The sequence below is a fragment of the Triticum urartu genome, chromosome 5 (assembly GCF_003073215.2).
Source record: "Triticum urartu cultivar G1812 chromosome 5, Tu2.1, whole genome shotgun sequence".
NCBI lineage: Eukaryota > Viridiplantae > Streptophyta > Magnoliopsida > Poales > Poaceae > Triticum > Triticum urartu.
The window spans coordinates 383,499,975-383,525,125 of record NC_053026.1 but is presented as its reverse complement, the minus strand read 5'-3'; the positions used below and the strand labels follow the sequence as shown (position 1 = coordinate 383,525,125).

At 47.0% G+C, this 25,151-nt stretch overlaps 3 protein-coding genes across 3 annotated transcripts; 2 read left to right on the top strand and 1 right to left on the bottom strand.

The window, feature by feature from the left end:
- The first annotated feature begins 5,095 nt into the window (after positions 1–5,095).
- LOC125556047 lies at positions 5,096–5,893 on the top strand. Its single transcript, XM_048718848.1, has one exon. The coding sequence runs from the start codon at positions 5,231–5,233 to the stop codon at positions 5,579–5,581; it is 351 nt and encodes a 116-aa protein (XP_048574805.1). The 5' UTR covers positions 5,096–5,230; the 3' UTR covers positions 5,582–5,893.
- A 5,197-nt stretch (positions 5,894–11,090) lies between these two features.
- Positions 11,091–14,936, top strand: LOC125509177. Its single transcript, XM_048674088.1, has 2 exons — positions 11,091–11,938; positions 14,614–14,936. The coding sequence occupies exon 1, from the start codon at positions 11,219–11,221 to the stop codon at positions 11,933–11,935; it is 717 nt and encodes a 238-aa protein (XP_048530045.1). The 5' UTR covers positions 11,091–11,218; the 3' UTR covers positions 11,936–11,938; positions 14,614–14,936.
- A 2,300-nt stretch (positions 14,937–17,236) lies between these two features.
- Positions 17,237–18,953, bottom strand: LOC125556046 (xyloglucan O-acetyltransferase 2-like). Its single transcript, XM_048718846.1, has 2 exons — positions 18,698–18,953; positions 17,237–18,575 (listed from the first exon to the last, which is right to left on the bottom strand). The coding sequence occupies exons 1-2, from the start codon at positions 18,849–18,851 to the stop codon at positions 17,407–17,409; spliced, it is 1,323 nt and encodes a 440-aa protein (XP_048574803.1). The 5' UTR covers positions 18,852–18,953; the 3' UTR covers positions 17,237–17,406.
- Positions 18,954–25,151: the final 6,198 nt, after the last annotated feature.

The window sequence follows — 25,151 nt, the reverse complement described above, 5'->3', positions numbered from 1 at the left end:
TTGTGATGAGTGCATCAAGCTTGTAAACATGCCTACGTGAATCTGTTTTGCCATGTTCCAGTTTTCTGCTAAGTCTGAATCTGTTAACGAAAGTTGCTATGTTCACATGGTTGCCATTGTATTTTCTGATCCCTTTTGGCTTATGGTCAGTAAGGGACTTTTGTTGTATGCTTTGAGTAGCTTCATGCCATGCCTTGCTTTGCCATGATATATCCCTATAGCATGTTGTTATCTCGCTCTAAACATTGCTTCCTGATGTTAAATTCCTGCCATGTTGTTTTCACTAAGTCTGTAACATGATATCTTTTGCACTTTTGCCATGCTTGTTTGAACCTGCTATTGTGTGAATTAGCCGTAGCTCAGTGTTCATATTTTGTCAAGCATCTTGAGTGGATCACTGCCATATGTTTTGTTGCTATGTTAGAGTGCAGTAGCTTGTTGTTCTTGATGCATTTATATGGCCTCGTGCTGTTAATCGCAGCTTTGTGCCATTATTGTTTTGCTTGCCATTTGCAAACCGTGCATCCGATTCCGGTGATCTTTATATCGATTTCGACCAAAATAAACTCATCTTTCCAGCGGCACTGTTGGTTTTCCAAGTTGAGGCCAGGTTCAATCTTTCCTTTCCGAAACATGCATATGCATCGCATACCACATCCCGCATATCATGCCATGTTTTGCATCATGTTGCTTGTGCATTGCACCGTGGTTGATTTTGTCTCCCTTTGCTTGTGTTCTTGCTTGGGTAGAGCCGGGAGACGAGTACGTGATCGAGGAACCCGTTGAGAACGTTTACGAGGATCAAGCTTACGTCAACTCAGAGAACTTTGCAGGCAAGATGACCATACCCTCGAAATCACTTCTATCTTCGCTTGCTAGTTGCTCGCTCTTTTGCTATGCCTTTGCTGCGATACCTACCACTTGTTATATCATGCCTCCCATATTGCCATGTCAAGCCTCTAACCCACCTTGTCCTAGCAAACCGTTGTTTGGCTATGTTACCGCTTTGCTTAGCCCCTCTTATAGCGTTGCTAGTTGCAGGTGAAGATTGGAGCTTGTTCCTTGTTGGAACATGTTTATTGTTGGGATATCACAATATCTCTTATTTATTTAATGCATCTATATACTTGGTAAAGGGTGGAAGGCTCGGCCTTATGCCTGGTGTTTTGTTCCACTCTTGCCACCCTAGTTTCCGTCATACCGGTGTTATGTTCTTTGTTTTTGCGTTCCTTACGCGGTTGGGTTATAATGGGAACCCCTTGACAGTTCGCCTTGAATAAAACTCCTCCAGCAAGGCCCAACATTGGTTTTACCATTTGTCACCTAGCCTTTTTTTCCCTTGGGTCGGCCAACCCAAGGGTCATCTTTAGTTTAACCCCCCCCCCCCCGGGCCAGTGCTCCTCTGAGTGTTGGTCCAACCTGTCAGCCGCCGGTGGCCACCAGGGGCAACTCTGGGCTGGCCTACCGGAAGTTTGGACAATCCGGTGTGCCCTGAGAACGAGATATGTGCAGCTCCTATCGGGATTTGTCGGCACATCCGGGTGGCTTTGCTGGTTTAGTTTTACCATTGTCGAGATGTCTTGTAACCGGGATTCCGAGTCTGATCGGGCCGTCCTGGGAGAAGGAATATCCTTCGTTGACCGTGAAAGCTTGTGATGGGCTAAGTTGGGACACCCCTGCAGGGTTTCGAACTTTCGAAAGTCGTGCCCGCGGTTATGGGCAGATGGGAATTTGTTAATGTCCGGTTGTAGAGAACTTGACACTTAACTTAATTAAAATGCATCAACCGCGTGCGTAGCCGTGATGGTCTCTTCTCGGCGGGGTCCTGGAAGTGAACACGGTGTTGGAGTTATGCTTGAACGTAAGTAGTCTAGGATCACTTCTTGGTCATAGATTCTCGACCGTGCTTTGCTTCTCTTCTTGCTCTTATTTGCGTAAGTTATCCACCATATATGCTAGTGCTTGCTGCAGCTCCACCTCACATACCTTTTCCCTACCCATAAGCTTAAATAGTCTTGATCGCGAGGGTGTGAGATTGCTGAGTCCCCGTGACTCACAGATTACTTCCAAACCCAGTTTGCAGGTGCCGATGATACCGTGCAGGTGACGCAACCAAGCTCAAGGAGGAGCTCGATGAAGATCGTGTTCGTTGTGTTGTTTCATTTCCTTTCCAGACGATCAGTAGTGGTGCCCAGTTGGGGCGATCGGGGATCTGTAGCATTAGGGGTAGTCTTCTTTATTTTGGTCCCGTAGTCGGACCTTGATTGTATCTGGACGATTGTAATGCTATATTTATGTTATTGTGTGAAGTGGCGATTGTAAGCCAACTATGTACCTCTTTCTTATTCAGTACATGGGATGTGTAAAGATTACCCCTCTTGCGACATTACCTACAATGGGTTATGCCTCTAAGTCGTGCTCCGACACGTGGGAGATATAGCCACATCGTGGGTGTTACACCTTCCATTTTCTTTGACTTTGTGTCTGCAACTTACTTGGGATGAACAAAGTGCTCCCGTGCTTCAATGGTATCATCTAGCTTGGTTTGTAATCCCCATTGTCACTGCTCTTGTCTCGCTATCTTTAACCTTGTGCCTTTGGTGCAACAAGTTCCACCACACACACATGAGATTTTTAGTCTAGTCTTGACATCTGGTGTTCCACAACACGTCCATTACATCGAGAATACCATGGCAGTTAAGTAGAGGATCATGCATACGCATCAATTTCATTTCCTCTTCTTCGGCCTCCCAACATACACTGGCCAGTTCAACCTTCACCTTCTTTCTAACTATCTAGGTCGCATTAGCACAGAGCATGACCGCGAACTTTTTCCCGTTGATACATTGTCCCGAGGACTCGTAGTACAACACCAATATCCTCCTCCACTCTGACTCCTCCTAAGCAATAGTGGACCGCCCGCTAAAAATAAGTGGCTAATGCTTGGTACCTCCTCGTAAATTTTAGCGCAACTTCCTTCATCTTCTCTCCACTTCGTAAATAAGCACTGAGAGACGCTCTGGGCAGATGACAACCAAATATGGCTAGAGCAGGTCTCCTTATGCAAACCATGGAAAAGACTAATTCGTTCAGTGCAGCCTCCACTAAACCCCATTTTAATGACACATTTCAACTCAGACCTGACAAAACCTCATTTTACTCACTACCCCCTTTAAAAAGTCACAATCGACGCAGTCGTAAGCCTTGCCAATGTTTGCTTTGATCACTCCAAATTGTGCCCCTCCTCTTCTTGTATTCAACAGGAAATTCGACATCTCATAGGCCATCAACACATTGCTTGTGATGAAACGTCTCGGCATGAAATCATTTTGGTTCTTTGAAATAACCTTTGGAAGTACCAGTTTCACTATGTTTGCAAGCATCTTTGACACTAACTCATACAACACATTTTTTATGATAAACTTCTTCTCCTTTATTCATTCATAAGTAAGTAACATCGTTTACAAGTAAAGGGATAACCTCATTAGGGGAGTTATCCATCCAAACACCCGGAGAAGAAAACCTAGCTAACCTTGCTACTTCATGAGCTACTCAATTACGTTCTCTATTACAATGATCATAAGTGACATGGGAAAAATCTAGTGACATGAAAAACGGTCGTCTATAATGGATGAAGCGACTGAAAAAGAGTAGCCTTGGCTCAAGGCATTCACCACCTCCACGCTATCCGAATTTACTCCAATCTTACTGCATCCGACGGTATTAGCAAGATTCAAACTAAACCTCACTGCAATTGCTTCTGCTGTGAACGAGTCGAAGCAAAGGTCCATCTTTTCATTAGCAGCCGCTATAAATTCCCCCCTATGGTCCCGGATAACTGCTCCAAATGTTGTTGTGAGTGTGTCACTAGCAAATCCCGCATCGATGTTTAATTTCACGTAACCATACTTTGGTTTGAGCCAAGCATCTGATCGGACGTGAGACTTTGGGCTATAAGAGACGGTATAATTTGCTACTAAGGCCCCGTTCGGAAACGCTTCTGGAGCCAGCTTCCTGAAATCACTCGAGAAGCCAGACCGAACGGGACTCCTCCGAGAAGCCCGCTCCGCGGAGACGAGGAATCCCACGTGCAAATTTATCGGAGATGAGAAGCAGCGCCGGCCCAGCTTTGAAAAAAACAGAAGTCGGAGTTCCTCGTAATTACGGTAGAATGCCACCCCAAAGTGCCACAGTGCCACTCGATCGAACCGTTCCCTCGGTCAAACCCCAACCCCTCGCTCTCGCGCAGCTCCTCTGCTCTTGCAACCCTAGCTAGCCACCACCCCGTCGCCGCCCGGCCGCCGCGCCGCTGTGAGTCTTCCGCCGCCGCCCCTCGCATCTCCGCTCGTCCCGCAGGTATCCTTCCATCGCCGCCAGAAGTCCGCACGGAGTCATCTCCTGCCTCTGCCGCCACCCCCTTCCGTTGTCGCCGTCGGCAGCCGCACGAACTACTCCTGGACAGGACTGCAGACCCTCGCACCAGAGAATCCCTTCCCCCAGCTCAAGGTGAGCAGCCCCCTCCTGTACCATTGATTTGGCTAGTTTGTACAGTGTATGGAGCTGCTCTCTGCTGCCGAACGAATCACTGCTCCCGTCGAAAGCTGGCGGCGGCCGGCTTCTTGGGAAGCTGGCTATTGCCTGAAGCTGGAGAAGACCCGAAGGGGCCCTAAGCCTCTCACTGACATATTGATTTGACATGCGCTTTGAGTTTCTTCATCAATTTTCACCTTTCATACCACAAATACCAAGCCGTCGTTGCCATCGTTTCTCTGAACTTCGGCAAGTACCTTTTCTTGGGTTCTTTAACCTTGGGGATCAAGACAACAGAGGTACCTTTTCTTTAGCCGAACAGAGTTATTATTCCACCCGAAGAAAGCATTTTTTTAGAAGAACCCGAAGAAAGAACAAAACGGGAAAACATAAAACAAAACAAAAACACTCTACGCACTTATTGGGCCGGCCAGGCAGCGCTAGAGTTGGCGGGTCGTATTATTGCCGTAGGCCGAAAAGCCCTACAAGACGTCGTGTTATTGCGGGCGTGGCGTCGTCCGGCGCCGACACGAGCCCACGTTCTCCTCTCCTCTATATATCCCAGTCTCGCATTGGGGGCGGCCGCGGAGCAACCACTTCTTCACCAAGCAACAAGGAAGATCTATCCCCTCAAAAAAGATCCCCGCATCCTCCAATTCCATTGGCATACAGATTTTCGCAAGCTGATTTTAGTTTTAACATGGAGAGGTTCGCCGCTATGGTCGCCGGCCGCCGTGCCGGTGCCGCTCCGAAGCCCGCTTCCGCCGCCGAGGAGGGGGGCGAGGAGTACCTGCGGATCCAGCTGGAGGAGATCGTCATCGTCAAGGACGACGCCTACGACGCCCTCGCCGCCGCCACGGCCGCCGCGCAGTCCCGCGCCAACGCCAACGGCCAATGCGGCGGCGGCGGCGCCACCACCACGGGCACCGCGTCCACCGCCATGGAGAACTGCGCGAGGGCGGCCGCGGCGGCGCGCGTTGGGAGCTCGACGAGGCCTGCGGCCGCGCAGGGCGCGTGGACCACGGCGGCGAGGGGCGTCGGCTTCGACTAGGCGTCGACCACCCCGACGCGCTCCTTTCCCATCGGTGGGTGGGTGGTTATCCGTACGCGTCCTTGTTCCTATCCAGCATCGAAGTCGAAGATCGGGTTGATGAACTCCAGTCTAGTTATTTTTTTCGTTTTTGCTTGATTACTCGTTGGTGAGGTTGGTGGAGAGGGGATCGGTTGTATAGTAGTAGCTTGGATCGTCAAATCGGTTCTCTGGTTGATCCTGTTGCTATATAGCATGCCAATTTATCTGACGGATTTTGTTTTTGCGGCGAGATCTGTTGAGCGCATCAGATAGTTCAAGTTCGTGTTATCATCAATTCATCAAGGAATTAAGCTTAGATCAATTCAACAATTAAGCTTATTTATTGCCACAACATTGCCATGTACCTACCAGTCTACTACCCATGTAGTCATGTTTCGTTTGCTTTTCATGAGAGCTTCGACCCCTGCACAACATCACGCAGCATTGTGTTTGGGTGGTGGTGTGTTGTTATCGCGTCCTTGTTCGACCGCCAATCCTAGGGCCTTGCCTCTCCCGGGCAAATGAAAAGTCAGCACATGTTTGGTGAAAGCACATGGGTAATGCTTGATTAATGTTAGTCTAATTTGACATCTAAAAACTTTAGATGAAAATTAATCCACATGTGCTCTTGGTTTCGGGACCTGGGTGCATGAGGCCCACGGGCATCATCTCACCTCAGGTCGATTTTTTTCTTTCAAAAACGTCTTATGTTTAGTTTTTTTTTTTGAGAATAACGTCTTATGTTTAGTTATATGGAGGTAGTACTTCACAAATTATTGTGCGATTTTTTCAGCAGCCATCATTTCGCTATCCAAGGCAAATTTCAATCTACAGCCTTCTTTTGGTACTTTGCGTTAGAGGGAAACTTTTCATCTACATTTGCTCTATGAGTAGTCAATCACATGGACTATATGAACATCAAGTAGATGTAGGCTAACCATTTTTTTTTACCGTGAATACCCAGGAAGATGATGTAGTTAGAGATCGCAACTTTGAGTATACCACTAGACGCGCTGAATTGTCTATCTTAGTAGAGTTGGCGAAGCGTGTCTATTGTCTCCTCCTTTGCGAGATCTTGTGAATAGTTTGTCAAAGCATAGTGCCCACAACTCCACATGTACAAAATTGAAGTGAGTTGGACGGCCATGTGCTAGCAATTCCGAACAACGGCTCAGGAGGTGGAGGCACCCTAGGGCTTCTGAAACCCCGCCCCCTGCCCATCCTTTTATAAGAGACAACCCCTTTAGCGTTTGGTGCATCCCCTCCACTATTTTCCCTAAGGCTTTGTTCGGTTAATCCCAACCCCACGTGGATTGAAGAGGATTTGCAGGGATTTTGGCTTGCAGGGGATTAATTCCCCCTCAATCCCCTTCAAATCCACCTCAACCGAACAAGCCCTAATGGGATCATGGCCAAATTAGCCTGCTCCTTTTACATTCTTCGGTTTGCATATGTTTTGACATCAATCATTTAAGTGTGTGACTCTGTTCATGCATGTTGGACATGACACGATCACTCCTACTCGGTCACTAGTTAGTGGACCCTAGTCGGATGTGTCGGCTTCCAAACATACATAAACATCACATCGGACAAACATTCACAACGTTGCATACATGTTATTCCCTTTGCCGCATGATATTGGTTAAGCTCAAGCTGGAGCACTCTTGCTCGGTTACATGACCCAAATCGTTTACTAGGTTAACTCTTTAGCCTGAATTAAGTAGCATGTCCATGCATTTATGGACCCGATCACTCGAGGCCCCGAGAGATATCTCTTTTCATTATAAAGAGGGGAAAATCATATATTTATTGACCGCGCCACATAGAATGCTTTATGACAAAGAAGAAAGCAACATTCATGACTATCTGATTACGGAGTAGCGTTTGGTACCCCTAAGTAAGTCACTACACATTTGAAGTACTAGGGGTCGAAGCTAAAGTAGTATACATGTACACAGATAGGTCCCATTCAAGGGACATTTAAGAATTCATGGGTACAACAAAATTTAATCATCATTCTGATAGCCTCCAACGCATATTTCCAATATGTCACCTGAACTACATATGCATAGCAATAGCTATATGTAGCATCTTCTCTTATATCCTTCAATACAATGGTCAGATCAGCTGCCTCACATAATTGTGATCTATCTGATGTAATTCTTGCGACGAATATTGTTTTTTCTATGTGATGATTAATTATTTTTATGATAATATGAATTGTCTATAGATGTATACTGCTCTTCGATTCACTAGTCTAATATTAAACCAATTTAGATGAAAGATAAATAGATGTAGTGGTGTCCAGTCACAGTAAGAGAGGAAAAGCTTAGACGAATTTACTCACTAATGATGAGAAAATTGTATGATTGAGGTGAACTCACAAGAGTTTCAGCCACCTCAGGTGGAGTATTAGCTTATATTTATGTATCACCGCCGTTTTGAGAGATACTACTAGTGAACCTATGAACCCCGATCCAATTTCCTCCATAAGAAACTTCTCCAAACGCTTTTATACTCGCTTTTGTTCCAGTTATTATTTGATCAAAAAATATAAAAAGCCCATGCACATTATACGCTCATAACTTGTTGCAACCAGCATAGAGATTGACAACATCACTAGAACCGTTGAGTGCACATGTGGGTTTTCTTAATTTGTTCCGCAATGTTGCTTGGCTAAGCCTAGGGTGTTATCTATATGGATTGATACCTTGGTTCTTAGTTGGGATGGGGTTGCGAACCCTTGCACTTGTGCGCCCAACAACTTGAATTCCAGGATGTAGGTAGAAGCAAAGCTGGCCTTGGGGTGGCCACAAAACCTTCACAAACACTTCCCAGGGCCTTTCCACAACTTGGAAGCTTCCAGAATGGACTCTTGCCACCTAGGAGTCCCCACAACTGCAAGAGTAATAGGTTTGGTGGAGAAAAAGTAGGGGATTACCAAATCCTAAAGTTCTAGGGTTAATCTCTGGGGTGTCCAAATAGCAAACCACAGAGCCCAAAGATTAGACTCGGAGTTTGAGGCCAAACTCCAGGGTGTCGAGTGAGAAAAACACCGAGGGAATATACAATGGGTTTTCTCATGGAGGCTTATTGTCTTGTAGATTTGGAGGGTAAGACATGGGTATAGGTAGAACGTGATCCACAAACTTGAACACTAATTGCTTCATGAAGAAATAGACTGCCACACGAAACGATGGTTGCTCCCAAAAGAACCAGGCCCCGTTCACTTCTACTTCCTCCATCCGAGTTTATTAGCCCCTCTTGTACTTTGGGTCAAACTTTAATCATGATTAGTAAATAAATATATTTATATGTAAAAAACACTAGCACCATTGAATCCAACAATATACTTTGGTGACATATAAATTATATCTTGCCAGTCGACTCTGAGGTCAAAGTTTATCAAAAGTGCAAGGGGAATTAAAAAATATCACCATTGATAAAAAAGAGCAATGACCACTGTGTTAGTTGCCACACACTGTCAGGCCACATGGTCACACCCCTCATCTCAACGAGAGTAGCAACAACATCGCGTGACACAAATAACTATTATTTTGAATCAATTATTATTTTCAAATTGAATGGTCTATAATTAGTTGTGGAGCATATATTGGTCAACAAATCGAAGTTAGTGAATCGTAATGATTGAATTCATGAATTAAAATATTGATTCACAAAATAGAGACTATATCCTTGTAAAACTCGGTTTGTTGAGAGTGACGAATCAAGAACCCAAAATCTGGTAACCTCAAGTGTGTTGTCATGCCGAGGATATATTTTGATTCTTGCTTTGTGCGCATCCCCTGCCATCAGAACTAAATATATGACATTTCTAACCCCCTTAACTTGTGGTGGAATTTGAGGATAGCTTCAACCAACAAGTAACATGATAACATAATAAGATGTAGAAGAGACACGCTGATTTTACATGAAAACCTCCTCAACGTGAGGACTAAAAACTATAATACCAACCAGTCCACTCCAACTTTCACTATTAGCAAAATGGAATGAAAGAGTCTTCTTAAACCTCTAGAGGATCACACCAAAAACAACATAAGTTACAACTTTTCAATACCAACAACCACTCCTAACCAGAGCAAACAGTAATAACTAAAAAAATGTTGAACAGAGAAACTACAATTTCTATTTGTTTGGCTGTCAGATAAATGTTTTTAAACAAACAAATTGAATATTGTGAAACTCAACATACTTGTAGTATGGCGAGTCCTCGACATGCTATCAAGAATGCATCTCAATCCAACATCCGATCTCTCATGGACAATGTCCCAAGATTGTGCACTTTTCATTCTTCAACAAACAAAAATGCCTAAACCACTCTCAAATCATGTGCAGAACAAACTCATCAAGGAACGGGCTTGATGAAGATCAACAAGGAGCCACCTCTGGACATAGCTTCTCTCCCCCCTCTCTCTCTCTCGTGTGTGTAGCTCTCACACAACAGCCAAAGCTCTACACTTGGACCATGAGAGATTAGGGTTTTCTTACTTTCTCTCTTCAAAGGAAGCATCTCAACAATTAATTCATCTCAGATCACAAATCCACGAACGTTATATTTCTAGGTTATGCTAGGACTAACCTACATAAGCATCCCATAACAAGCTCGAGGAAGTCAATTTATGCATTAGTTGACTCAATGATTTTTATATCTAATAAAAATCTAACGAATTTTGAAATAATGCAACAACCTAGTTTTGCACGTAGAATTTAGAAACATCGACATGTTGGGTAAGACTAAAGAGGATCTATGGTGCACCTTACAACTACCTTTTATATCTTCAGCTTTTATAAAGTCTTGCCGCGATGTCATTGGAGCTTGTGTTATTCCATCTCACATCCATCATCTTGGTAATTTGTATTACTCTTCTCACCTTAATGAGAGTTATTTTTTTGTCTTGTATTTATGCTCATTTAGTCGGCTAAACATGATCACCTATGTCTCATGGTCTTTCCAAATAAAACGGCACTCCCTTCGATCCATATTAATTGTCGCTGCTTTAGAACAGCTCTCCGAGCGAGTAGTTTTTTAAGTTTAAGTAAAACAAGAAACATGTATCAATGCATTTCCACATAAGCAAAAAACAAAAATATGATATAAAATAGCAATGTATTACTATTATGTGTGTTTTTAAAACAGAAGGCAATCTTACACCGGAATATGATCAGATGGTTTGAGATTTGTAAAGTTTGACATGCTATATTTTTATTTCTGTTAATAACTCAGGTAACTCTCACCCGCAAAAAAAAATAACTCAGGTAACTCTCACCCGCAAAAAAAAAAACTCAGGTAACTCTATCATTATGGAATAAAACTTTTTTTACCCGCAAAAAATTAACTTGGGTAAACATCAAAGCTCTCAAGGCCTTTGCCACTGTAAGTCACAACCAAGGCGGTCCCAGTAGTCAGCAATTCACCCGATGGGGCCCACCAACCTCTGACTGTAGCTATTCCAAGCGTGCACACCACAGTAGCTCAGTCGTACGAGATCTCCCAAATTTCTCACCTCCCAGCGGAAAACCCAACATCCCACTCCTCCGACCCCCTCGCATCGCATCCCTGTCGGAATCGCGCATCCGGGGTTCGCCGCCCTCGCCATGGCGCAAGGTACCACGCCCTCCGCGGCCGGCGGAGGCGGAGGCGGCGGGGGTGTTTTCTCCACCCCGGCGGCGGTCGCGACGACTCCCCCGGGCACCCCCCGCGCGGCGGCGGCGGCGGCGCCGCCGGCCCCCTCCGGGCACTACGCGGTAGAGCTCTACTTCGATCCCGCGCTGGAGAACCAGGTGCTCAAGGCGTGGAACGCTCTCGCCCGGCGGCAGCTCAGCAGCCGCCTCATCGACACCGCGTCCCGCCCGCACCTCCCGCTGCTGCATCTCCCGGCCGCCGCGCTCCCCGACCCGCTCCGCCTCGCGCCCGCCCTCCGCGCGCTCGCCTCCCGCATCGACCCGCTCCCTCTCGCGCTCTCCTCGCTCGCGTCGCCCCCGTCATCCCTTGATGCGGGGGTCCTCTTCCTTTCGCCCACGCCATCGGCGGCGCTGCTCGGCCTCCACGCGCAGCTCTGCGAGCTGCTGCGCAAGGACACGGGGCTCGAGGTGCCCGACGGGTTCCGCCCCGACAACTGGGTCCCGCGGTGCGCCGTCGCCGTCGATGTGCCGCGTGGCCGTATGGCCGAGGCCTTTTGCGTGCTCCGTGAGCTCAAGCTTTTGCCTGTCTCCGGGTATGGTATGGACATTGCGCTGGTAGAAGTCGCGCCGGTGGTCAGAGAGGTCGTCTCGTACCCGCTTGGTGGCAGCGGCGGTGTTGGAGCCGATTGAGAGGTAAGATATTGTTTGCCTTTAACTCCAGCTTAATCTTGTAGTGAAATTTTTGAACCTCTGTATGAGATTGTGGTTCTTGATACGATGATTTCCTTTTTACTGAATATGTATATTCTTTTTGGTGAATTAGTAGCAACTTTAGGAGGTGGATGGAATGATAATGTGTTGAATTGAGGTGGACTAATCAGAAGATGATCGGTCATTTTTGTGTTTGCAAATATAAACTAGTTAACCGTTTGATATAAATTAATTACAAGGCACAAAATACAGTATTAAGGATGTGTTATATACTTATGTTGCTACCTGATTGTACGGATGCAATTGCTTTCTTCTTGTGACTAAGTTTATTTAAATATCTCATGACCATTAACATTAGATCTAGAAGTAGATGGTTTGGATATCGTCAATACAACTCTACACTATCAGAGGCTACATAATTAAATTGCACACTTACTATGTCATAAGTTATTTGATTCAAGCAATTGATTAGAAAGTGTTAATATTAAATTAATTTCCATTACTAACAATTCAAAAATTGAAGCACAGTAAATAGTAAAGTTAGTCAAATTAGGTCAATCAGACTACATAAGCACATTTAGAAATGTGAGTTATTTAAGTCGGACTATTGATTTGTGTTGAAAAATGCAATGCATACTTGGAATATTTTTGAAGAATATAGAAAAATATGTGACGCTAATTATTTGTTATGAAGAGGAAGTAAACTAATTACTATGTATCATGGAAAATATGAGAAGTATGGGTAAGTAGAAATTATCTAGACCTAGATATTTAAGTACAAAGATCTAGAGTAATGAGTGTTATAGCACTTATATTGTGCCACATGTCCACGATCCAATTAGGTTGTACAACATTACATATGGGTGCCACTATTCTGCACGGTAACTAAGCTAAGTAAGAAATATAGCAAAAGATAAGTAATTATGAAGATGAATAACCAACTATGAAAGTGTAGGATTAGCTGTGACAAAGCATAGTATAATAGATGGGTGTACAGTTGTATCAAGATTATGGACGATAAATAGTTGAGTTAGTCCAATCTAATTCAACATAGTATAAAATTATCCACCTTCTAGTGTTGCTAAATTTTTTTACCATCAATGATCAGAATTTTCATAAAAAAACATATCATCGAATCAATAAGCCTAATCTCATATCGATTATTGAGATCCAATTTTTTCACTTAAAAAACAAATGAATTTTGTAGAATTACACATCCAGTTCACAAGAATATGAATAAACACATCAATCATAATAAACGTAGTCAAGCCATTGGCAAAATTAAAAATTATGATATTGTACTTTGCTAAAGTAGAATAATAAAATGTATGTACCAGATTGCATGATTTTTTTTGCTAAATTAAAATGTTTTGTTTTATGTTAGGTTTGGATAAATATTTTTCTACAGTATTAAGTATATATTATATTAATAATGTTTTAAAATTGTATCTGCTAGTTGATTTGATGAAAATGTTTTGTTTTATGTTACATTCATATGTAAAAATTAAAAACTCAAAATTTACAGAAAGATGGCTTAAAAGATTCTGAACATTCTGCGATCTTATTTGGGTTTGAAGTCGGCATGTTTTTGTCCAGAAGTTTTAAGCGTTGTAATTGGACTTGAAAGGATTATGAAAATAAACAAAGAACATTGTCTCACTTATCTAATAAGTGTATTTTTGCCTTTCTGTTTAAATGTGGTAGGACGTACACGAACATAATGGCCAATGATATTAAGCGAAAAGCGATGATTTTGATTTGTGTGTGCAAACAATTTTATGAAAAAAATAGTTACCAATGATACAACAATTTTTTATATTTAAGAGTGGAAAAAATGTTTCACTGGTAAAAGACAGGTTAGATTATTTTATTATCTTATTATTTCTTTATTCTCAAATCCTCAACCATCTTTTTATTTATTTATCATTTCTTTAAGCCATCTCAAGTTAGGAATGTTTGATGCTATAAGTCAATTTCCATCCTAGGAATGGTTCAATAATTTTATAGTTTACAAGAGGTTTTTTTAAGTGTTAGGCGCTGAGGGAGCGTTGTCCCTCAACTTAGTGCAATGAGCGAGGGTCCTTAAGCGTTCTATACCAACGTTACAAATAGGAACATGGGCTCCCAACAATTTTCAAAGCATGTAAGGCATCTAAACTCGCAAGCATGTTGGGGAAGGATGAATGTGGAGGAGCTTAGAGGTCAGGGAAGGGGAAGAAAGCTGGCAGCGGCGAGGTTGGGGAAGAACGCCGGCAGCGGCAAGGTCGGGAAGAGAAGCCATCAGGCTCCAGTCTAGACAGAGGATTCCGAGATCAGGGAGGAGGGGGAAGGACTGACAGTGGAGTCGGGGAAGGGGAGCTCGAGGTCCAGCAGCACTTGGTCGGGGAAGAAGATGGGTGGTGAGGTCAGGGATTAAAGCCCCACATTTGGCCGCCTTGCTCTCCTCTGTTTTGCTCACCCCGCTCGCCTTTGTCTAACCCTAGGCGTCCGAGCGCTTTTTTCAATGCTTGCCCAAAAAGCGAAGTGGTAGGCCTGCGCTCAGCGCTTAGGCACGCCTATGAGTACACTCAGTTTCAAGCCTAGATATCAGTGACAATATTTACATGTTGATCAGAGAATGTAATCTTGCTAGCGATCTAATGCCTGATTGTTTGCAGGTGTTGTTGTAATTTGTACAATGTGAAGAACCTCCTGGATGGGACTATCATATTTAACAAAGGGCATCATAATGATAACATGGGCATCTCCTTGTCCAGTTTGCCCGATTGGTAAGAAGCTAAGTCGGAAAAAGAAGGGTAGATCATACTGTATCCTACCGCATATACAGTATTTTCTTCTTATTATTTGTTTAATCTTTTGGTTGATAATACTCCGCTACTCAGCTGTAGAAACTTCATAAACTGAAAATGTTACCTGTGTTCAAGTTTATGTAATGAATGGTCGGTTATTGTGCGTGTCGAGTTGAGGTCACTTGTGCTCTCGTCGTCTTTTTGGTCTCCAGGACTGTTCGCTGTGCATTATTGGGTAGTTGTAGTTGATGCTTCATTCTGTAAAGGATTTAGGGGTAGGCTGCAATGGTAATGCCAGTTTTAAGTGCTTGACTCCTACTACTATTTGACGTATATAACTGCTCTTCCAGCTGTCATATATTGGCAAGTGGCAATGCTTAACTAGTGATGGTTGGTGGTTCCAAACCAATCCATTTCAGGCCCTTCTAAGCTAGGCTGAACATTGTATGCCTGCACTCAAAGTTATTCTAAGGAGCTCGCCCAAATCAGGCTGTAGGCACCTTCATATCAGTTAGCGATGTCCTTTTTTTTTTTGCGAAAAGCGACGTCCTGATCTGATGGGTAACGGTGACAGAAAAAGCTCTGCAGAGCTGCCAGTAAGACTAAGGCCCTGTTTGGATCATGGGGTTAGAGCTAGTTTGGGTTAGTTGGAGGCTCAAATAACCTAAAAGTATCCAAACAGGGAGCGTTAGAGCGGGATAGTTCCATTTAACCCAACTATCCCGGTGGAGAGGTGCTTATTTGGGTTAGAGTGGGTTAGAAAATAACTCTAACTCTAACTGTGTTAGGAGAGGTGTTTAGAGAAATAAACCAGGCTTTTTTTAAGCACCGGCGCTTATTTGTACAGGATAGACGCTTAATTAAGCATCTCTCCTTTAGAAATAGGCACTGATGCTTTTAAAAAATCCGGTTTATTTTTTTAAGCATCTTTGTAAACACCTTCCATTGTAGAAGGCATAAGAGTATCCAAACAGGGCCTAAGAGGAGAAAGGCGTAGAGCGTCTCTGTCGATTTCCCATCTGGTGCTTGCTCTGGCTGGCGGGATATCATATGGCAGCAGAGCGTATCCGCTGCTGCCTGCTTGCTGGGACTCCCGCTCTCTCGATGCGATGGCGCTACCGATATCGAGCAACTGATTTTTATTGGAACGGAAATGTAACACCTCGACAAGATGCGCATTTGAGGGCGGGTCGGCGCGCCATCTGAGGAGGGCGGCACGTACCCGTGTCACCCGCGGAGCGCCGATGCACACGCAACTAACAAAAACTCTAGCACTCCGCGAAAAGGGGAAACGTTCAAGCACTAAAACCACTGTTTGGACCCTTTGATTCAGGGTTCTACGCAAAACTAGGAAAACTTGTAGGATTAGAATGTCATGTCCATTTAAATTCTACTAGTTTATTATGTCACGAGAAAAATACAATGAATTTCTTTCACAAGGCTTTGAGTTGATGATGATTTTTCTTTGAAATATAGTGCAAATCAAATAGTAAGAAAAAAATCTTATAAGATTAACTTGTCAGACCAACAGTAGAATATATTCCTAAGGATTACTTCTTTTTTGCGAGGGATATTCCTAAGGATTACAATCTTTCAATTTTTCTATGATTTATTTTTAAATCACAGAAACCCGTAACATACTGCATAATCTTTTTTTAGTTGCATTTCTGCATAATCTTGACACATGCAATTACAATCGGAAAATGCTACCTTTCAGCCGGCGGATGCAAGCGCATCGTCCGCCACTTGCTTAGCCGTTGGATCAATCCTGATCGAGCGCTCACGCTGGCCACAAGTCAGTCCTATAGCCAGTGTTTTTTCCTGTAATAAGGGTCTTGTTTCAGTAAATTTCCGAAACACAAGACTAGTTTCAGAAAGAGACAAAATGATTCGGTGGTGAAGAATTTTTTCCCTGTAGCAGGGTCTTGTTTCAAAATGTTTCTGCAATAGACTCTTGTTTCACAAAGATTAAAAATGGTTCGATGATGAAGATATTTTTCGCAAAAAGGGTCTTGTAAAAACATAGTCCGAGTTGCAGAAAGCATCGGAGTAGCGCCTCACATTAGAGAGTGAGTGGTCAGACTTTGCAACGTGAGGCATGTTTCAAAAACATCGCTCTAATTGCAGAAAATACTGAAGGAGTGCCCGACGTGAGAGGTCGCCGTCGTGCTGGAGTGGAGCTGGCAGCTGCTCGCGGGGCTGAGGCAGAGGAGGAAAAGCAACTTCGGCGAGCGGTGGCGCCTAGGCGCGTGGCGTGCTGCCTCGGTGGACCTTTGCAACAAGGTCCTTGTTGCAAATCCCTTAAGCGCAACAAGGTAGCTGTTGCAAAAGGTCCTCGACTGGCTGGGACGATAGATCGAACGGCCATTGTTATAAATGTTTCTGTAACACCGCTCTTGTTGCAAGGGAGGTCACGTTCAACGGCCAGTTAGGCGGCGGATGTTTTCTATTTGTCCGCCGGTCGACGCGTAGCGCGGCCCACAATCGGAAATCATTACAATCCTTCAAAATTTCAATGATTTTTTTAAAAAAAAATCACAGAAAGCCCTAACATTCTGCATAATCTTGACACATGCAATTTTTTTTTTCCTTTCCTTGGTTCCAAATATAGGAGTGATAGTCGCACAAAAAAAAAACCATGATTGGATTTCAGTATCACTATCATCTGGAGGAGGAGGCACCTCTCCATCTCTTTACCATCTGCAGCAGGATCTCGTTCCACGTGTCGATGGGGCCGGGGAGGCACGAGTGCACGCAGTCGTTCGGCACCCGCTCCCTCTTCTTCTCGCCGCCGGCGCCGGCGAACGGGAAGGGATGGAAGTACGGGCCGGGGTGAGCGTCCGGGCGCATATCCGCGAGCCTCGTCACCTGCAGAGCCTCCACCGTCACCGCGGACCCGCGCGACCTGGCCTCGACGGCAGCCGCGATGGCCTCCTCCGCGCCCGTCCGCCACATCTCTTTGTGCATGTACGACATCTCCTTCTCTCCCGGAGCGTACGGCTGCGTGCGCGCGCACGCGTCCGGGCTGTCCCACTCCCCGTCGAAGTGCGCCGGCGAGAACGTAGTCAGCACCGCCAGCTTCTCCCGGCCGGCGCTGGAGCGGGCGATGACCTCGCGGAGGGCGTTCTTGACGGCGAGGCGGAAAACGCCGAAGAAGCCCGTCTCCGTGCGGTTCGGCTCCGGGCAGTGGTGGCACCCGATCACCGCACCGCGCTCGTAGTACATCGCCGACTGCAGGAACCACTGCCCGAAGGAGAGCACCACCACGTCGATGCCCGGGAGCTCCGCCGCCCACCGCTCGTCGGGCTGGTCGAGGTACAGCCTGTTGTAGCCAAGCCCACCCGGCGCCCACGGCTTCTCCGTGCCCTTCACCAGGAACGGCGACCAGAACACCGACACCGTGGCGTTGTGCGACCGGAACGCCCACCGCCGGAACCTGCGCTCCTCGCCGCCGTCAAGGACCAGCTCGACGGGGTACTCCGAGCCGAGGAGGCACACCAGCGACTCGCACTGGTTCCGCGCGAGCGAGTCGCCTACGAACGCGACGTGCCGGCCGCGCACCAGCTCCAGGAACTCAGCGGGCGCGAACGGCGGGAGCGCGCACCCGCGCGGCCGCCACCGCCAGTTCAGGTACCCCGTGTCCGGCCGGCCGTTCACGATGCAGTTCTGCTCGTGCTTGATCGTCGCGCCGCAGCTCGTCCCGGTGTACCGCGGCCCCGCCGCGTCCGGAATCCATTCCCCCTCCGAGTAGTCGCACTGCGGCGCCGGTTTCGACCCCTGGGTTCCTGGCGGCGCCCCTGCAGCGGTCTTCACCACCTGCTGCCTCTCACCTGCAAACCATGAACAAACAAAGAACCGCGTCATTGCGCTGGCGCACACGGACACGCCCATGGAAGCGGCAATTAATGTGCGCAGGCAGGCGATGGATTAGCGGAGTCCTTGAGGTGGTTACCGTGGGGCGGCGAGGTGGAAGTGGAGGGTGGGGCGGCGATGGGAGGAGGGGAGAGGAGGTAGAAGAGGAGGACGAGAGGGAGGATGGCGTAGAGCGACAAGGTGAGGATCTTCGTGAGGCGTGGAAGCGTCTGGTGAGGAGATGAGACGCCCATGACAGCTGAGAAAGACCACCTGGCGACTAGTTTCAAGTGGAGATGAGATCGGAAATACCGAAAATTCAATGGCGTGCTCGTGCTCGCCTGCTCACGTTATCGCCAGGCGTCCACTCTTGACGGGATGCGGGATGGCCGCGGTATTTCACGGGTGCGTACACCGATCATTTTTAATGCATAAGCTGGATGGAAGAGCCAACCTAGATACGATGCATGCAGACAGACATGTAAAAGCCCAGCGATGGGATTTGGTATTGACTACAATTAATTTCTTTCCTATTTTTCCTAACAACTTCTTCCCAAATTTAGGAATGATTAATTAAGCCATTTTATTTGTTTCCAATTGTGAGGGTCAATGGTTCCAAATCAACATCGTTGCTTCCCAAAAAGATTTGCTTCGTAGGAACTGGATCATTTGCTTCCTAAAATTTTCTTCGCTTCCTATGAAGTTTTCAGTCGTGTGGATTTTTTTTCTTGTTTGCTTCCAACGCTGTATTTTACTAAACAAGAACAGATGGCCGGCCGCCAATCATGTAGTTTGAGAGGTAATCTTGAGTAAACTGTTATAGGATCCACTGCAAAAGAAAAAAGATTCAGATATTGTCATCTAACACAACTCATTATGGACAGTAAAAAGAAGGCTACAAGGTTCTTACTTATCATCCTGCAGTTCACTGTTGTCTTGTATAAAGTGTAAACAAACGTTGGTTTCCAAAAAATATTTTGCTTGGTACGAACCGGTATTGTTGCTTCTTATAAAAAATTGGTATGAACCAGGATAGTTTTCCTCCTAAAATTTTCTTTGCCTCCTAAAAAGTTTTCAGTCGTGAGGATTATTTTTCCTTGATTCGTACGCTGTTTTCAATTGTGGAGATCCTTGCAAAAACTTCAGTTTGGTTTATTTTTTGTTTTTGACTGTCCCTGAAGTTCCAAAAACTTTAGTTTCAAAAATATGTTCCATGTGACCAAAGGATTGTTTCGAGTGCGTGCATCCAACAAAATTAAAATTTATTTCAACCAAACATTAATAAATTAGAACTTGCTTCAGAAGAAAATACAATTTGCTTCCATAGAAGTTGCTTCGAACAACATGAATGAATTATATGTTTCTGTTGTCACGACACAATACAAATCACAACCGAGAGTGGTCGCACATCCGTCCAGGTCTAGATTGTCTAAGCATTTTTCACTCTCTCCCATACTGATTGGTGGCCCAACTTTTGACTTTGATGGCAAAAGGAAGAGTGGAACCATCAAATTCAAAAAATATTCATGATTTTAGAAAATGTTTGAAAATCTGTAAAATATGTTCACGATTTCGAAGATGTTCATGAGTTTAAAAAAATGTTCATGATTTTCAAAAATTGTTCACGATTTTACAAAAATGAGAGTGATAGTGTATCTCGGTGATGAAGCAAAATATGGTCATGGCCATTGGACATTATGATTTTTGTTTTCCCGTTGCAACACACGGACAATTTTGCTATAATTACAAAAGAAGGACAAATTTGAAGTGTCGGATTTTCGTTACATCGATGACGAAGGAATGGTCTGACGCCGGAGTCTTAGCAAACTATAGATACAAAGCGTTTCTCACTAGTTGTGGCCAATGTTTTCATGCGCGTGCTGGATTAGGTGTCATTAGCAAACTGAGGTATTATGTAGCTCGTCGCAAATGGCTTACGCATTGTACCTGTAAATTAAGTTCACGATGTGCGATGTGTGTGTTTAGCAGTCAAGTAGCAAATGGTGTGGAAGCAGCTATTTAGTCGCAAATGACGTACTTTTGGCGCCATCAAGTTAACTGTTATGTGGTGTATTTCTTTTTTTGAGAATCTGTTATGGTGTATTCTGTATGTGTACTCCGGTAATATTAATGAAGGTCTGTTTTCTAGTTCATCATGTCTAAAAGAGAAAAGTTCAGGCTTAGCCAGGTTAACTCTCAATTTATAGTCATTTTCAGAGTGGTCAAACGGAGGAAACGCATACGTGAGGCCATCAATAGTGCATGTGCAATACGTGGCGGCAGGACTACACATGGACTCGCCGTTTCTATGATAGACTCAAGCGCTGCGATAAGTTACGGGCCGGTAGATGCATCATGTACCATTGGAACAGATGTACGTCATGCCGTCACGACATTGTCAAATCGAACGGCCGGCTCTCCGTATTGCACTGTTCAGCGCTACATTCCTTCCTACTGCCCCACACAATCGCATTCAATACATGCTGAGACGTGTCCTTGTTCTATTCGTACACGAAGCGCGAGCAAGCGAGCTCGTCCGCTACTTCGCTGCTCTCCTCGAAAATACTCCCTACGTTTCTAAATATAAATCTTTGTAGAGATTACACTATGGACCACATACGGATGTATACAAATGTATTTTAGAGTGTAGATTCACTCATTTTGCTCCGTATGTGGTCTATAGTGGAATCTCTCATATGTAGATTTTGTCGTAACTTAATATCATATCATGCATATGATACTACTTATGTAATGCATAGGGTCTTATATTAGTATCTTAGATCATCTTATTTGTTGTCATGCAAAATATATAGTAATATAGTACTCCCTCCCTCTCAAAATTATTGTCTTAAATTTGTCTAGATACGGATGTTGTCGGATTTTGGGTTCCGGCAAAACCCTTGAGGTTCAAACACGGGATGCGCACAAAGATCTCTCCCCCTCTCTAGGTCGCACACTCTACGATCTCACGGCCTAGCTCGATGAACCCAAAGAACACGAGACACAAGATTTATACTGGTTCGGGCCACCGTTGTGGTGTAATACCCTACTCCAGTGTGGTGTGGTGGATTGCCTCTCGGGCTGAGGATGAACAGTTACAAGGGAAGAACAGCCTCGCGAGGTGAAGTGTTCTTGTGCTTGGTGAGTTGATGCTCTCTCTCTCTCCCCATCTGATTCGCCCCCCTTGCTATGGTGGTGGCTAGTCCTATTTATAGAAGCTATGGTCCTCTTCCCAAATATTAAGCGGGAAGGGATCTCACAACGGCCAAATTCGAAGGGAGACAACTAGTACAAACTATCCTGAGAAAAGTAGTCTTTGCCTGCCAAAGACTCTGGTGGTGACGCCGTCTTGGGCTCCACGGTGACCTCCGTCCTGCCGTCCTGCTAGTCTTGGTCTTGTTGCATCGATATGGGAACCTTTGCCTGATGCCTCGGGACTCCTCGCCTGCGCTTGCCCCTTTAGCACCAAAAAGGAAACGAGGACACTACGCGCACTGGCGCCCGCCTGGCTCCAGTCGTCATGGCTTGCGTCACAGAAACCTCGTGAGGTGTCCCTTGTCTTGATCTCTCCGCCCCTCGCGAGCCAGCCTGGTGAGGCCGCCCCTAAGGAGGTCTTGCGTCGTCCGCCTCGCGAGGCTTTGCCCCTCGCGAGGGTCTTGAGTGTTTGCTGGTGAAGATGGGTCGTACAGGGCCGCTGGTGGAGCCACGCCGTGGGCCGCAGGTAGGCAAGCCTGGGGACCTCCATTCCCAGAATGCCGACAATAGCCCTCGGACCCAAGGCGCGCTCGGGCTTGGCTTTGAGGCGAAGCCAAAGGGCAAGCGCGGAGCGCCGCGGGCCCCATCAGCCGGTGGCCACGGTTGGCGCGTGGCGACTGATTGGACGTAGGCGTCTCTGCTTCCCCACGCTGCCTCAGCAACTGTCCGACTTGATGAGTCCTAACTGCATGCAGAAAAAGATCATTATTACCTTAGATCATGGAGGCCGGCGGTTGGCCTCCCCTTGGCTATAAATGGGAAGTGGGGGGGGGGGGGGGGGGGGGGGCGGAGGCCCCGTAATCCATCTCTTCCTTTGCTCCTCCCACTCCTTCTTCTCCCTCGTTCCACTGCTTGCTGGCGCGGTCATGGCACTGATACGGAGGTTCTCTGCCGCGGAGAAGGGCAAGACTCCCCTCAACGAGCCCGAGCTACTCCCGCCGAAGAAGAGGCGGTCCCATCGTCGCGAGATGGTCGCGAGGCCGGTAGTGTTGCGGCTGTGGTACGAGCGGCCACCTCCTGGGTACCCGTTGCCCTTGTACGCTCAAGCCGAGGGCTCCGGAGGGAGGAGCACCGAGCGCCGCCGCCCGCGCCAGGGCCATGGTCGCCACGCCGCGGTGACGCACGCCATCGCCCCAGGGGTCCATGCCGCGGACTCCTCGCGTGAGTTCGTGCTGTGGGCGACGATGCCTCCGAGCACTTGGATTCGCTTCCCGCAGTTCTTCGCCGCCGAGATGCCGCCGAGAGGTCCCCTTGAGCTTTGGCTGCAGCACGCCGACTGCGACGCCCCTGCAACTAGAGCGGAGGTTGAAGCCGTCTCCTCCAAAAAGATCTTCATGACTCGCGGCTGGGGCGAGGTCGCTCGAGTCTGCTGCGGGGAAGGCGCCCTCGCCATCCACTTCGAGTACGACGACTCCTCCACTCTATTCTTCAAGGTCTTCGACGAGGAAGGCCGCCTCTTGGAGTGCTTCCCTGAAGGGGGTCGCCAGGACGGCGCAGCGGCTGGCGCCGGGCCTGCTGCTGGCCTCGCCCGCAGCTCCTCCAGGGACAGTGGTGAGTCCTGGTGGTCCAGCGATTCTCCCGATCTCGTCGAGTCTCCAGAGACAAGCGACGACAGCTACGTGCCCCCGAGCTCTCGCCATGCTCGTATCAAGGCCGCAGCGTCCGGTCACCGCCGTCGATGATCTGGATGGGGTTGGCGCCGGCCTTCGGAGGCCCACTGTTGATGATGGCGTTGGCGCTGTTCGGCGCACGTAGATAGAGCTCCTAGGAACTCCTTTCTTTTGTTTCCTACGAGGAATCAGAACGGACCCCGTGAGTGTGTGTAAAGGATCTGTAATATCTTTAGTTGATATTATCCTTTTCATGATAATTTGCGAGCGCATGTCCTGCTGAGGCTCGGTTTCCCCTTTCTAATCCCGCGACAGCTTGGTGCTCTACGCTGACAGGTCCCAGTCCCCAGGCAGGCTGCGGCCGTCGCTGGTATGCCAGGTCGCGATGTCGTGGTCAAGGCCAGGAGGTGAGCGGCCCGAGGTCCAGTAAGAGCTCCTAAGGCACGATGCTCAAGATCTCCCCTTTAGCGTGCAAGCAGCTTCCTGATGATGAGAGAGGGAGGCGACGTTGCCGTAGCAGGGCAGCGAGAGGCGAGGGTCTTATGCCGTAGTGCTGGGTCGATCCAGGCGCGAGACTTATCTTGGCGTTCCGGAGCTGGTTCCTCGTGTTGCGCCAAACTTGGGCGTCGTCCACTGTTGGGTAGCTAGGTTGGGCCCGTGCGAGCTTCTTCCTCTTCTCCGTGCTCTCCTATGTGCTCTACGTCCTCAGGTCCCGGCCCTCGAGCGAGCTCAGCCACCGCTGGTATGCCAAGTCGCGATACCGTGGTCAAGGCCAGGGGGTGAGGGCTGGAGAGCCAGTAAGAGCTCCTGAGTCGCGATGCTCAGGAGCCCCCCTTTTAATGCGAGCGAATTGCATGGGAGAAGAGAGAGAGAGAGAGAGTCCGCGGTACCACCCGCTATAGTCCTCAGGAAGTTCCTGCAGGTTAGCGCAAGGAAGGGCACAAATCACCATGGTGATTGCTGGTCCGTCACTGGCACATGGGAGGGGACTCCCTACTGCGGGGAGCCCCCAGGGCGTGTATAGCCCCGCCCTGACACGTGGCTTGCACGGCAGGGCTAGACGAGGTGTGTCTGGGTACTCGTGAGCCAGCGCGGGAGAGGGAGTCCTGGATTAGGGGGTCTCCGGACAACCGGACTATATCCTTTGGCCGGACTGTTGGACTATGAAGATACAAGATTGAAGACTTCGTCCCGTGTCCGGATGGGACTCTACTTGGCGTGGAAGGCAAGCTAGGCAATATGGATATGTATATCCCCTCCTTTGTAACCGACCTTGTGTAACCCTAACCCCCTCCGGTGTCTATATAAACCGGAGGGTTTTAGTCCATAGGATAACATACAATCATACCATAGGCTAGCTTCTAGGGTTTAGCCTCTTCGATCTCGTGGTAGATCAACTCTTGTACTACACATATTATCAAGAATAATCAAGCACGACGTAGGGTTTTACCTCCATCAAGAGGGCCCGAACCTGGGTAAAACATCGTGTCCCCTGCCTCTTATTACCATCCGCCTTAGACGCACAGTTCGGGACCCCCTACCCGAGATCCGCCGGTTTTGACACCGACATTGGTGCTTTCATTGAGAGTTCCTCTGTGTCGTCGCCGTTAGGCTTGATGGCTCCTTCGATCATCGATAGCGATGCTGTCCAGGGTGAGACTTTTCTCCCCGGACAGATCATTGTATTCG